This window comes from Vulpes lagopus, chromosome 1, assembly GCF_018345385.1.
Source record: "Vulpes lagopus strain Blue_001 chromosome 1, ASM1834538v1, whole genome shotgun sequence".
Classification (NCBI taxonomy): domain Eukaryota; kingdom Metazoa; phylum Chordata; class Mammalia; order Carnivora; family Canidae; genus Vulpes; species Vulpes lagopus.
Window position 1 is genome coordinate 118,491,619 of NC_054824.1, and position 15,197 is coordinate 118,506,815.

General features: G+C 35.8%; 1 protein-coding gene and 1 pseudogene across 1 annotated transcript in view; one reads left to right on the forward strand and one right to left on the reverse strand.

Annotated features, from left to right (window-relative positions):
* The window catches only part of YES1 (YES proto-oncogene 1, Src family tyrosine kinase), a 68,485-nt gene that overhangs the window by 37,640 nt on the left and 15,648 nt on the right, over nucleotides 1-15,197 (forward strand). Inside the window, exons 2-7 of the mRNA XM_041752708.1 lie at nucleotides 4,839-5,111; nucleotides 8,425-8,524; nucleotides 11,869-11,967; nucleotides 13,248-13,351; nucleotides 13,437-13,586; nucleotides 15,022-15,177. Of these exons, the coding sequence (XP_041608642.1) occupies nucleotides 4,847-5,111; nucleotides 8,425-8,524; nucleotides 11,869-11,967; nucleotides 13,248-13,351; nucleotides 13,437-13,586; nucleotides 15,022-15,177 (874 nt within the window). The 5' untranslated portion in view covers nucleotides 4,839-4,846. The remainder of the gene's footprint in view (nucleotides 1-4,838; nucleotides 5,112-8,424; nucleotides 8,525-11,868; nucleotides 11,968-13,247; nucleotides 13,352-13,436; nucleotides 13,587-15,021; nucleotides 15,178-15,197) is intronic.
* On the reverse strand, nucleotides 10,305-11,849 carry LOC121489559 (annotated as a pseudogene).

A 15,197-nucleotide genomic window follows, 5' to 3' on the forward strand; every position in this document is an offset into this window, starting at 1 on the left:
GCCCTGGGCTGCAGGCGGCGCTAAACCGCTGCGCCACCGGGGCTGCCCCCTAAGTATAAATTTTAGACTTACTGTGTGGGCACATATGGAAATGATACTTTAAAAATTATTTTATTTTCTTTAAATTAAAAGGAAAATCCCACAGAGTACTTTAAGCAATTATAGTAAAACACTTAAAATGTTCATTTGTTTGAAAGTGATCATTATTAAAGAATAAATCTGTTATATAAACTGAAGTACAAATTTATTTGGAAATTAATACCCTTTGTACTTTAATGACATTAAAACCAGAGAATGAAATGTTTTTTCTAGGGATTAATTTTTAAGAACATTTTAAGTAGCCATGATGGATTTACCGTCCCTGCTCCCCCCCCCCCCCCAGAAAAAAACCCTAAAAACTGAAAATCTGGATGAAATATATAAAACAACTGTTTTCAGATGTTAAGACAACAGCAGTGCAGGACTGTGATCCCTGAAATGAGGGTAATAAACAAGTGAGCTGTATGATCACCTAATCACTCCAACTTCCTGCCTATAGGCATAGTCTGAATTACAGAGCAGCAAGAGGACTCTTGAGCAAAGGACAGTGGTCTCAACAAGTTGAGAAGACAGAGATCAGAATTCATGGAGGCTGAGGCAGCTGAAAGTTGCAGTGCAAAATTCCAAAAGGACACTGTGTAGAAAAATAATTCTAAAAGCTTCTATAGGAGTCTAATATTTTATTTTTCTCTGAATTCTGGAATGTATGTATGTAGAGTGAAACGAGTAAAGCCAGGCAAAAAGTTGACCAGGTTGATATGAGCTAATAGCCCTTTGAGGTCATGGGGCAGGGGCGGCGGGCATTTGAATTTTTTCTAGCTAGAGGAAAAAAATCTTTGTTGATCATTCAGAACTCTTAATAGAAACCCCCAAAGATTGTGTAATTATAAAGAAACATTACAAACAACTTTATGCTAATATAAATTTAATAATTTGGATAATTAGACAAATCTCAAAAGCTTTAACTTACTGAAGTGTAACAAGAAAAATCGAGAATTGGTCATTTATGTCACTTAGCATAATACCTACTAGGTCCATCCATGTTGTTGCAGATGTCAAGATCTCATTCTTTTTTGTTGCTGAGTTATATTCCTCTGTGTGTGTGTGTGTGTGTGTGTGCGCGTGTGTGTATGTGTGTATGTACATATCATATCTTTATCCATTTATCTATTTTATTTTGTTTTTTTAAAAGGTGTTATTTATTTGAGAGAGAGAACACGAGCAGTGGGGAGGGGTAGAGTGGGGGAGAAGCACACTCCCTGCTGAGCAGGACCGGGTCCCAGAACCCTGGGATCGTGACCTGAGCCAAAGGTAGATACTTAACTGATTGAACCACCCAGGTGCCCCATTTATCTATTTAAAAAATTCTTTAAGTAGGCCTCACATCCAGCGTGGAGCCCAACATGGGGCTGAAGTTCATGACCTTGAGATCCCGACATGAGCTGAGATCAGGAGTTGGGTGCTTAACTGACAGCCACACAGGCACCCCTATCCATTTATCTATTAATGGACACTTAGGTTGCTTCTGGATCTTTGCTATTGTAAATAATGGCATATAGCTTTCTAAATTAGTGTTTTTGTTTTCTTTGGGTAAATACCCATTAGTGTACATAGTAGATCACATAGTACTATTTTTAAGTTTTAGAGAAACCTCCATACTGTTTTCCACAGTGGCTACACCAATTTACGTTACACTAATGGCGCAGGAGGGTTCCTTTCCTCTACATCTTCATCAACACTTCTTATTTCTTTTTTATATTAATCATTCTGACTGCGAGGAGGTGATTTCTCATTTTGGTTTTGATTTGACTTTCCCTGATGACTGGTGATGTTGAGCATCTTTTCATGTGTCTTATGTCTTTTCACATGTGTGTCTTCTTTGGAAAAATGTTTGGTTCTTCTGCCCATTTGTCAACGACATTATTTGTTATTTTGCTGTTAGGTTGTATGAGTTCTTTATATATTTTGCATACTAATCCCTTATCAGGAATATAACTTGCACATATCTTTCATTCACTGAGTTACCTTTTTGTTTTGTTGATGGTTTCCTTTGCTGTGCAAAAGCTTTTTATTTTGATATAGTTTATGTTTGCTTTTGTTTCCCTTACCTGAGGGGATATATCCAAAAATATGTTGCTAAGGCTGATGTCAAAGAGATTACTGCTTATGTTTTTTTTTTAAGATTTTATTTATTCATAGAGACACAGAGAGAGACAGAGAGAGAGAGAGAGAGAGAGAGGCAGAGACATAGGCAGAGGGAGAAGCAGGTTCCATGCAGAGAGCCTGACGTGGGACTTGATCCAGGGTCTCCAGGATCATGCCCTGGGCTGCAGGCGGCGCTAAACCGCTGTGCCACCGAGGCTGCCCTTATGTTGTTTTTATATTAGGAATTTTATGGCTTCAGGTCTCACATTTAGGTTTTTAATCCATTTTGAATTTATTGTTGTGTATAGTATAAGTGGCCCAGTTCCATTCTTTTGTGTGTAGCTGTCCAGTTTTCCTAGCACCATTTATTGAAAAGACTGTCTTTTCCCCATTGTATATTCTTTCCTCTTTTGTCATAGATGAATTGACCATATAAGCATGGGATTATATTGAGCTCCCTGTTCTATTCATTCTATTGACCTGGTTTTGTGCCAGTACCATACTGTTTTGATTACTATAACTCTGTAGTATACTTTGAAGTCTGTGAGTATGACATCCTCAGCATTGTTGTTCTTTCTCAAGTTTGCTTTGGCTATTCAGGTCTTTCGTAGTTCCATCCAACAAATATTAGAATTATTCTAATTCTGTGGAAAATTCTATTGGTATTTTGATTGGGATTTCATTGAATCCATAGATTGCTTTGGGTGTTATAGACATTTTACCAATATTAATTCTTACAATCCATGAACATGGTATACCTTGACATTTGTTTGCACTGTCTTCAGTTTCTTTCATTAATGACTTATAACTTCCAGTATATCAGTCTTTCACCTCTGGTTAAATTTATTCTGAGGTGTTTTATTCTTTTTGGTACAATTACAAATGGGATTATTTTCTTCATTCTCTTTCTGCTATTTAATTATTACTGTGTAGAAGTGCAACAGATTTCTGTAACTTAGTTTTGTATCCTGCAGCTTAACCGAGTTCATTTATTAGTTCTAATAGTTTTTTGTTGGAGCCCTTAGAGTTTCTATATATTGTATCATGTCATCTGCAAGTAGTGACATTTTCGCTTCTTCCTTACCAATTTGGATGCCCTTAATTCTTGTCTGATTACTGCAGTATAGCTACCTCTTAAATGTTTTATAGCCAGGGTTATAAATGTTCACTCCTTCTTTGAGAATTTAAGAGTCAGTCATCTTATCACTGATCTACTTCTTTTTGAATGCCACATAAGAAAGGAAAAGCTGTAAAACAAGAATGACCTTTAAAAGTAAGTAAATTAATGAAAGTTCCATTCAGTGCTCCCACAGGAAGTGAATATAATAATTCAGATTTTGCAATATTGGTAACCTTGGTAAGCCAGACAGTTTGTAAAAGATGAGTAACTCTTGATATTTAAGAAATGTATTGCCAGTAATTTGAGGATAAGGTGGGAATTAGTCCAGGAAGCAAAAAACAAGATACCAAATGGAATAAGATGAGAGAGTCCCATAAAAAAAAAAAACTCCCCAAAGTACATTGGAGGTTTTAAGGATAATGAGGGGGAAAACTTGAATGGAAAATAGCATTTGTGATGATCTTCAGTGATTGGATAGAACATTAGCAGGTAGAGAAGTTTTAGATGTAAAATCCCTACACACTTGGGAAAGCGTAGGGCATATGTATTGGGGAAACAGGAAAGTGTGTGTATATAGATAAGCATGAGGAAATAATAGGAGATAAAGTTGGAAAGGTAGATTGGGATCAAATTTGGTAAGCATTGGGAGTATGACTGTAGATAAGGAAAAGCTACAGAGCTACCTGGTCCTATAAATGGTTACTGCTAGCTACAAATACATATTGAACACTTGAAGTATACTTGGTCCAAAATTGAGATATACTGTAAGTTTAAAATACATAATGGATTTCTGAGACTTAGTACAAAAAAACTCATTAAAATTTTTTTATATTGATGACATGTTGAAATTATATTTTAGATGTACTAGATTAAATAAAATATATTGTTAAAATCCATTTTACCTATTCCTTTTTTAAAAAAATGTGGCTGCTAGAAGATTGAGAATTATATATGTGGCTCAGATTATATTTCTGTCACAGAGGGCTGGTACAGATAGAAGGAATACAACCAGTATTTGCTAGTGCTTACTTCATGCTACATATTGCCTAGAACTTGTAATAAGTTTAAGTTAAACCTCATAGAAAGCCTTATGAAGTAGGTGTTATTATTATTATTATTATTATTATTATTATTATTATTATTCTTTTTCAAGTAACTGGGGTACAGAGAGGTCGAGCAACATACCTGAAATCACTCCACTACTGAGTAGGAAGCCAGGATTCCCACTGGGCCTCTTGGCTTCAGATCCAGGGGCTTTCCTAGCACATTATTTAATGTTGTCATTGGACCATTTAAGATGGTTGAGCTGGAGAATGACATGGTTGGAATGATGCTTCAGCAGAATGGTAATAAAGATAAGTGAGGAGAAGGAACTTCATTTTTAGCTGTCTAGTCTTTTGTTTGCTTTATTTTATTAATGTTACTTTTTTTGCAGGAGAAAAATTCCTTGTTTAAGGTGAAGTTTTGAATTGTATTTTTTTGAAGTATACTTTATATTAACCACTTCTCAAAATATTTGCCTGTCACCTTATAGATTTGATAATGGGCTGCATTAAAAGTAAAGAAAACAAAAGTCCAACCATTAAATATAGAACTGAAAATACTGCAGAACCTGTAAGTACAAGTGTCAGCCATTATGGAACAGAACACACTGCAGTGGCACCATCATCTTCGACAAAGGGAGCATCTGTTAATTTTAGCAGTCTTTCCATGACGCCATTTGGAGGATCCTCAGGAGTGACACCTTTTGGAGGAGCATCTTCTTCATTCTCAGTGGTGCCAAGTTCATATCCTGCTGGTTTAACAGGTGAGATTTAAATGGACAATTCTGTTGTCAGTTTGAGAATGTGACCTTAGGCAGGCAGTACACAAAGTTTTGGCCTGACGTAAGAAAAATAACTTACTGGGGATTTATATAAGTTTATATGAATTAAAGCTTCTAACCTAAAAATTAAAGCTATATGTTATACATGGATATTGTTCTGGAAAATTTGGGAATAAATTGATGATTATCTACCGGTTATACCGTTATTTCATTAATTCATTTTTCAAGTAATTATTAAGTGCCTACTATGTGGCAGGCACTGGGGATATAAAGATTAAAAACAGGGATCCCTGGGTGGCGCAGCGGTTTGGCGCCTGCCTTTGGCCCAGGGCGCGATCCTGGAGACCCGGGATCGAATCCCACGTCGGGCTCCCGGTGCATGGAGCCTGCTTCTCCCTCTGCCTGTGTCTCTGCCTCTCTCTCTATCTCTCTGTGACTATCATAAATAAATAAAAATTTAAAAAAAAAATTTAAAAAAATAAAAATAAAAACATGCCCCCCTCCCTCAAGAATGTTATGATTTTTCAGGTTTATAAAGTACTATCCGATATTAAAGTATTCTAGTAGTTCCATAATATTAATTAAATGGCAATACTACGATGATAATACAGTTTTACTATCAGATATTGATTTAAAAAATGAAAGTCCTTGGGCAGCCCTTGTGGCTCAGCGGTTTAACGCCACCTTCAGCTTGGGGTGTGATCCTGGAGACCCGGGGTCGAGTCCCACATCAGGCTCCCTGCATGGAGCCTGCTTCTCCCTCTGCCTGTGTCTCTGCCTCTCTCTTTCTCTGTGTCTCTCATGAATAAATAAATAAAAATCTTTAAAAAAAAAAAAAAAGTCCTGAGGCTTAGAGTTAAATGGTTTTTTTTTTTTCAGAGTCACAGATAATAAGCAGGAGAGCCCAGATTTAATGTCCTGTGCCAGATATCCCTTTCTTACATTATGATATCCTTTCTGAGAACAAGTGAGAAGTGACAACGGACACTTTCATGGAGTCAGAAATGCATTTTAAAAAGTAGTCAAACTTTGAAAAGAAGAGGTCTTTTGTGGGGTTTCCAAATCAGGGTACTTTGTCCCTTGAGTAACAAAATATAACTGCCTTAAAAAAGGTAGGGTGAAAAAAAAAAAAAAAAAAAAAGGTATGGTGAGGGCAGCCCCGGTGGTACAGCGGTTTAGCACTGCCTGCAGCCAAGGGTGTGATCCTGGAAACCCGGGATCGAATCCCACATCGGGCTCCCTACATGGAGCCTGCTTCTCCCTCTGCCTGTGTCTCTGCCTCTCTCTCTCTCTGAATGAATAAATAAATAAATCTTTAAAAAAAAAAAAAAAGGTAGGGTGAGCTCTAGGATTCCTTGATACAGTAGAAGTTTCTTGATGTCATCAAGGACCCAAGTCCTTGATCTCTTTCTGGTAGCCCCTAGAGTAAATCAGCTTTAACCTTAGGCTTGGCAAAACAGCTGCCAGCATCAAATTGAGCAACATGTATCCTTACTAACAACCAGAAGGGTCAAAAAAGGAATCTATTCTACAGGCTTGGACTACAAATTTGTCCTTTCAGTTGGCTTAACCTCCTGAACAATAAAAGTGCTAAAGAAATGCCATAAGTAAATTCTATGAGACTGCTCATTTGAGAAGTTATGGACATCAAAGGGTCAATTATAGTCTGAATTCTAACTGCCTAACTCTAAATACCTCAGTAAAAATAGCCATGATAGTGTTCTCAGTCATCGGCCAAATTTTCAGGATTATATGTTTGGGAAAGACAGTAATCCAAAACAATTCAAGTAAATGTTGGTACTTAAAGATATACTTACTTACCTAAATACTTTACTTATGTGAAAAGTCTATCCGTGGATATACATCTGTTAGCACATATGGAGTGTCTGTGTGCCACCAATAGAGAATTGAAAGCAGGGATCCCTGGGTGGCGCAGCAGTTTAGCGCCTGCCTTTGGCCCAGGGCGCGATCCTGGAGACCCGGGATCGAATCCCACGTCGGGCTCCCGGTGCATGGAGCCTGCTTCTCCCTCTGTCTCTGCCTCTCTCTCTCTCTCTCTCTCTGATGACTATCATAAATAAATAAAAATTAAAAAAAAAAAGAAAGCAAGAGAAACAAGGTTTCTTTTGTTTATATTATAATGAAAGTTGGGCAATAATTAGTGAATAAACAACTAAACAGGATTAGTAATGGTATAAGATGCTATGAAGAACTGACCAGAGTGATTGGTAAAAGCCCTTTAGATGATCAGGGAAAGTCATCTTGAGGAACAATCATTTGAGCTGAGGTTTGATTGATGAGAATGATATTTATATGTGCAGAACTGGGAAGAGAGCTTTTCTGGGAAGAGAGAAGAACAAATGCAGAATTTAGGAGATACAGACAAACCTGGTGGTTATGAGGACACCAGAGGTAGAATTGTATATGAGACTGTAGAGTCAGGATTACTCAGGACCTTGTAAACTCTGGTAAGAAGTTTGGATTTTATTCAAGACCAAGAAGAAGCAATTGAAGAGTTTTAAATAAAGGATTTGCATAATTGAATTTCCTTTTTTAAAACCTCACTCTGGCAACTAGCCTTGTGGAGAATTGAGGAAAGCAGGTACACAAGTGGGTTAGGAGACTAGTCCTCCTCAACAGTCTCAGCAGACTCAGTGAGAGATAACAAGGATTTAGATTAGGGTGGCAGCAATGGAAGTGGAAAAGAAAATAGATACAAAGTATTTTAGAGGTAGAACTACCTGTGCTAATAAAGGGACTTAACTCGAGTACCTGATTAGATGGTAGTACCATTTGCTTAGACATTCAAGTAGAGATGTCAAATAGGCGGTTAATACATGACTGGAACTCAGTGGAGAATGGTAAATAAATAATCCATTCTATTCTTCAGCTTGCAGGTAATAGTTTAGTGTTGTAATCTCTTAAACAGCTCTGTACAATTCTGTGTATGACAGTTATTCTTGTGCCAGTAGTTTATAGTACTTGTTAATACTTTTTCTGCCAAAGAATTGATTTGAATCTCTACTGTATTTCCAAGTCACAGATATTGTTAACTATGAATCAAAATTAATTTGTTTCTGTAGGTATATAGAATTTTAGAATTTGTAGCATCCAGTAGTTTCATGGAAGGCCTTCTGTAGAGCATCTCATTAGCTTAAACTCTAGCTGCCCAAGTCTTCATTTAAAAATAGATTCTGGAGACTAGGAAGAAAATTATGCTTAAGCTTTTTTGCTGACATTTTTCTTTTATTAATTATGTAATTTACATTGGTCTTTTTTTTTTTTGCTCCAATAGGTGGTGTTACTATATTTGTGGCCTTATATGATTATGAAGCTAGAACTACAGAAGACCTTTCATTCAAGAAGGGTGAACGGTTTCAAATTATTAACAACACGTAAGTTGGGAATGTTTTGTGAGGGAAAAGTACTGACAGAAACCTACTCTTCATGCTGAAGCCACTTAGCTGGTTGATTCATTGCTGAGAGTGGTGAGGCATAGGTCTCTGCCCACTGGTTTGGATGATGTATTTGGTTTCTTTAGACACATAGCATAATAACTACTTCTGTAGCCAGAAATTATGACTTCTACAAATTGTGCTGCAGTGTGTGGTTCTGCCATAAACAGTAGACATATAAGAGTGAATTTAGAGGGAATATATGCAAGTAAGTACATTACTTTAAAAAAAAATCTTTATAAAGAGAATTATTTGTTCCTATTCAAGCATAAGATGATTTAAGGATCTTATTTCTTTCTCTTAAAAAAAAAAAAAAAAAAAAAAGGAAAAAGGCCAGGTAGGGAATCCCTGCAGTCCCAACCTGACCACATTAAGTTGCTTTTTCCTTAGGTGACTCAGACTTTTTGTGTAAGACTTTTAGTCTGGGATGACTTCTAGACTTTTAGTGGGCCACTAAATGGCTTTCGTTATTTAGTGGCCTACTAAAAAAATCAATGTTTGAATTGAAAATTCAGTGCTTGTTATGAAAAATAGATCTCATAATTTCATTAGGAGGCATAGCAACCACTTCGTAACTTCTCAAAATATATATTATGGTCTCTTTACTTCCTGTCATATTTCCTAACATTCTTGTTCCATTTGCTATCCATTATTCCAGAACATAAAATATGGTCATGTCTCTCTGCTTTAAAGTCGTTTTTCAGTAGCTACCATTTGCCTTGCTATCGAGATAAAAGAAAAGCAATAACAATGGTGGACATCAGTCACCAGTTGCTTCCCATTCCTCATTAAACTGCCTAGCTGTACTAAATTGCTTGTAATTTCATGAATACACTGGGGTTTCTCACCTTCCCATGCCTTCACACATACAGTTTCTTTTTTCTGGAATGTGACTTCCTGTCTCTCCTTTTTTTTTTCTTTTATCTGGCCACCCCCATTTATCCTTCAAAATGTATATTCCTATGTGATTTCTCAAGGAAGCCTTTCTTGACATTCTTTCTCTCCCACCTGGGCCACACCTCATCTCCGACTGGATTAGGTATCTATCTTGCATGTTCTTGTCGCACCCTGTGCAAACGTCAGTAGTAGCTACCGTCACTACTTTGAATTATAGTTGATCATGTGCTTTTCATTCTTTCAGACCAGTGGCTCTGAATCCAGGGAAAAATTGCCCAGAAGACATTTGGCAATGTCTGGAGACATTTTTGGTTGTTACAGTTAGGGTGTCTCCACTGTTTTCTAGTCAGTGAAGGTTAGGCATATTGCTGAACATCCTCCAGTGCACAGGACAGCCCCCAACAACAAAGAATCATCCAGCTCAAAGAGTCAGTAGTGCTAAGGTTGAGAAATTCTGCTCTAGGCGGAGTTTCTTGAAGGTACAGACTTTTTACCTCTGTTCTAGCATACCCTCTCTTTATCACTTAAATGGTATTCAATAAATGCTTGAATGAGTCACGAATAGTTAGCACAAATGCAGAGTTTTCAGTTTGTATATCTGAAAGTGCTTAATACATACCAGGAACCTACAAACCAAGTGTGTGTTTGTCAATATTTAAATTGCCAAAGGATTTTTCATCGTTTTTCTGGAGAACAGATTCCCCTCAATCATTTATAAAATTTCAATTTAGGTAAAATATTTTCAGTACTTTTCTCTGGCAAAGCATAATGTGCATTTTTTTTATGGTGAAAAAATTTAGATTTATAGCCTGCTGGACTCAGTTTAGATGATCCCAATTTTGTTGGCAACATCCAAAGCATCATAGTCAGGAGCCAGTCGAACATATGCTTTCTTCTCTCCACCAGGCCTGATCAAGGTGTTGACCTTGGCCACATCAATGTCATAGAGCTCCTTCACAGCCTGTTTGATCTGGTGCTTATTGGCCTTGACATCCACAATGAACACAAGTGTGTTGTTCTCTTCTATTTTCTTCATGGCTGACTCAGTAGTTAGGGGGAACTTGATGGCATAGTGATCAAGCTTGTTTCTCCTGGGGGCACTCTTTCGAGGATATTTGGACTGCCTTCGGGGAGACGCAGGGTCTTGGGTCGTCGGAATGTAGGTGACATACGGATCTTCTTTTTTTTTGTGACTGTGCACATCTTTCAGCACCGCTTTCTTAGCTTTCAAAGCCTTTGCTTTGGCTTCAGCTTTGGGAGGGGCAGGGGCTTCCTTCTTCGCCTTTGGTGCCATCTTCGTGAAAGGGCCATAATGTGCATTTAATTTTTAGTGGCAGAACCCACATTTTGTATGTCTTCCTCATTAGAGACTGATAATTTTTGCTCTTTTTCACATTAATTTTGGAAAAGTCAAGGCTTAGATATTGCAAACTATATATAGTTCTCATGTTCTGAATTGATTTTAGTCTTACTTAAATATTTATGATAACATTTTTGTAAACTTTATTGTAGGAATTAAATTTTTTATTATCCTTGCCTGTTGCAAATATTTTGTCTACAGGAGTTTTAGGACATCCTGATACTAAAATGACTAAAAAAGAACATTATGATTTTATGTATGATTAAAAGCATTTGACAATAAAGAATGAACTAATAACATGCTACAACATAGGTGAACTGTGAAAAAATTATGCTAAGTGAAAGAAACCAGTCCAAAAGACCATACCACATATTATATGATTCTATTTATATGAAATACCCACAATAGTCATATCCATAGGAACAGAAAGCAGATTTAGTGTTTGGCAATATGGGGGGAAGTGAGTAGAGGAGTAGAGAGTGACTTTTAATGGGTACAGGGTTTCTTTGCCCGGGGGTGGGGGAGTGATGAAATGTTCTAAAATTGATTGTGGTAATGGTGGCACAACTGTGTGAATATATTAAAATCCATTAAATTATATATCTTAAAGGGGGAAACTTGTGGTATGCAAATTATTTATCAGTAAAGCTTTTGAAAAAGAAAACATTCAGTTGAAACTGAGTAATTTAAAAGGTTTATCTCTGAAATTGTTTTGTTCAATATAGTTTATTGTTTTAGGTTGAAGGAGTTACGTAAAAAAGGATTAATAACTAAAATTAAACTAACTTTTTACTTTTTTTGTTTGGAGCTGAAATATGTATGCATTTGTGCTTTTGCTTAGCCTTATTCCTTTAATTCATGTAACACATATTTAAATATTATTCTTTTGAGTTTATTTTTTTATCAAATAAGTGCATAAAAAATTAAAGTGAAACCTCTTCTCTACATAGATACCAGGCAACACTGCAATAAATTGTGTTTTGAGCAGTCATCTACCTTGTGGTAATTGTTGTTTTATATGTTACAGGGAAGGAGACTGGTGGGAAGCAAGATCAATTGCTACAGGAAAGAATGGCTATATCCCTAGCAATTATGTAGCCCCTGCAGATTCCATTCAGGCAGAAGAGTATGATACTACTTCATATTTTATTAATTACTTTGATTTTTAAAAATGTTTTAATGCACATTCTACTTAGCCACAATTTTACACACACACAATTACATACCAGTCTTAATACAGCTAATACATCACATTAATAAGAGATGTTACTTGAAAATTAATAATTAATGCCATACTGTTTGCTTATAGTAGGATCATAAATGAATCTGCATTAATAATACTATTATGCCTAGTCTGTATCCTTTATATTTTCACTTAAAAAATTATATTAACCCTTTTTATATTCTACAGATCTTTCACTTCAAAAATTTACCCCCAGTTGATAGTATTTTATCAGAGTTAATTTCTTGACTTAGGTGCTTGGTCTGTGGTTATGTAGGAGAGTATCCTTGTCTTGAGGAAGCACACTGAAGTATTTAGGGGTCATGATTCAGAATATTTGCAACTTACTCTCAATCAGCTCAGAAAAAAAAAATGCACACAGAGAAAGAAAGAATATGACAAAGTAAAATTATAACAGTTGAGAAATTTGGGTGGAGGGTATATGAAAGTTCTATGTGCTATTCTCACAACTTTTAAAAAATTTCATCTTCAGTGACATTTTTTTAGCTCAAATCAAGAATATCTGGGATTCACAAATACTTGTTTTCATATCACAATAGTTAACACAGTGCCTTGCACATAGTAGGTGCTCTATCAATATTTATTTGCTTTTACCATATGTAATTTGTCTCCATAACTCTGTTCTGCTTCACACTTGTTAACTTCCTGTTTTATTCTGTGATTTTCTCCAAAGGAGATACTCCCTTTTATTCACAAAAGCTATATTAAATCAAAGCTGTGCTAATTTAGAGTTGCTAATAATTTGAATATAGTTCACTTGCACCTTATGAAAATAGATGATCACACTCTTACCAGAGGACCATGTCTGTTCTTCCTGCTACAGTCTTAACATTTCCATCTATCAGTGATTGAGGGGTTCTCTGTTATTGCCTTTCCTTCTCCATTTACCAGTCCTGTGACTTGCAGATGGAGTTGAATTAATACATGGAGTTTCTGTGTATTAACTACTGGTTGAGTAGCTAATACATGGAAATACTAGGACAGTATATTCTGACAGTAGTATCTGTAATAATTCTATTTAATAAAGATACTTCGTTGTGTTTTGCTGTGTTTTTAAGCTGTGTAGTTCTTTATTGTCATCCTCTTGCTCCCTTCTTACTAATCCTTATTTATAATCTTTCTGACCCTTCCATATTTCTAACTCAGAGCACTATTTTTTCCAGATGGTATTTTGGCAAAATGGGGAGAAAAGATGCTGAAAGATTACTTCTGAATCCTGGGAATCAACGAGGTATTTTCTTAGTAAGAGAGAGTGAAACTACTAAAGGTAATTATAATGTAATCCAAGTATAAAATTTTCTTGAACAGTATTTTGAGAAAGATACAGAAAAAGTATTTGTTTCCCCAACTAGGTGCTTATTCTCTCTCTATTCGTGATTGGGATGAGGTAAGAGGTGACAATGTGAAACACTACAAAATTAGGAAACTGGACAATGGTGGATACTATATCACAACCAGAGCACAATTTGATACTCTGCAAAAGTTGGTAAAACACTACACAGGTATGTGAATATTTCACAGGTGAAAATTATTTCTTGATGTTCTGTTTTATGAGGATAGAATCTCTGTCTTCATGTCTCTAATGGTTTAGTTTGGTGCTTTATACCAAGAGTGTGCTTTATAGATGTCTATTGTATTCTAGTTTTAAAATGAGGAACAGGTAGTATTATTACCTGAATTAGGTTCTTAAATGGGCGAAAATCTTACTACCATTATTTGAGTCCCTGTATCTTACTGGCATAGTGTTTACATTGGAATTTCATTTCATGGTAATTAAATGCCAAGATAGATTATGACAATAAATAAAAAACATAAAAGCAAATATTTTTTAAGGACGTTTGTTAAGTAAGTAAAACTGAATACTTAATGTAAAAAGCTCTATCAGATGTCCTTTGGGTTGCCTTCCTCTGCATGAGCTGGACCACATAAAACTTCTTAAAGTATAAATCTAATGAAATTTAATCTGAAGATGCATTTTTTTTTTTCCTGGAAAATTAACTTATAGCAACTGTAGACATTCTTCTAGTCTTTCAAGGACCTTTGGAAGGTATTCAGTATTATATTCTTTTGTCTCAAAATTTTGCATTGCCAGTTTGATATGTGAATGCATCTGAAAGTTTTAAAATTATTGATACAAGGGGAGGGGAAGTTTGCATGGCAGTCTCTTCTTCAGTGACAGCTAGCTACAGTCTGTCAAGGCAACCATCAGTCTTGACATTGATCACACATATTGCCAAGCAGTGATATCAGTTATAATTGCACTTTCTAGAATGTGGATTTGTGTGGTTACTTGGACACGTGACAGGATGTATCTTATTTATAACAAGAAAGATTGTATAAGCAGGATTCACAAGTCAAGCCATTGTGAATTTGGGAGTCCCTGTTTTTGTGTCTCCCTTATTTGAAAATCAGTATCTTAAATGAGATTTTTTCCTTAATTTTTGGTGTGCTTCTTACATTAGTGGTTAGTTATTAGAAATAGCAATTAATGGTAGCATCTCTTTGGGAAGAAATAAAACACAGTGGTCAAAAATAGAACTTTGAGGGCAACCAGAACTATGGTTTGAATTCCTTTTCCATCCCTTACTGGGTGACATTAAGAAAGTCACTTAAGTTTTTTGAGATTTATTTATATGAGATATTTTTAAGGTACTGAATTAGCACAATAGCTGAGACATAGTAAGTATTCAATAAATTATAACCTCAGAAATGTATTTAACAAAAAATGTTTCACCTCTTTTTTTTTTAATGTTTCACCTCTTGTATGTTTTGCTTCTTATATACATACAGTTCCCTTTTTTTTTTTTTTTGAGTAAAGCTGAGAAAACATTGTTTTTGTTTTCTTCAATTTAAACATTCAAAAACAGTAATGTACTATAGAGTACCTGAATTTTTATAAGTAATTCATTTTACAGTATAGTTTATTCATTTATCTAGAACATGCTGATGGTTTATGCCATAAGTTAACAACCGTGTGTCCAACTGTGAAACCCCAGACTCAAGGTCTAGCAAAAGATGCTTGGGAAATCCCTCGAGAATCTTTGCGACTAGAGGTTAAATTAGGACAAGGATGTTTTGGTGAAGTATGGATGGGTAAGAAGCCTGAACTTTTG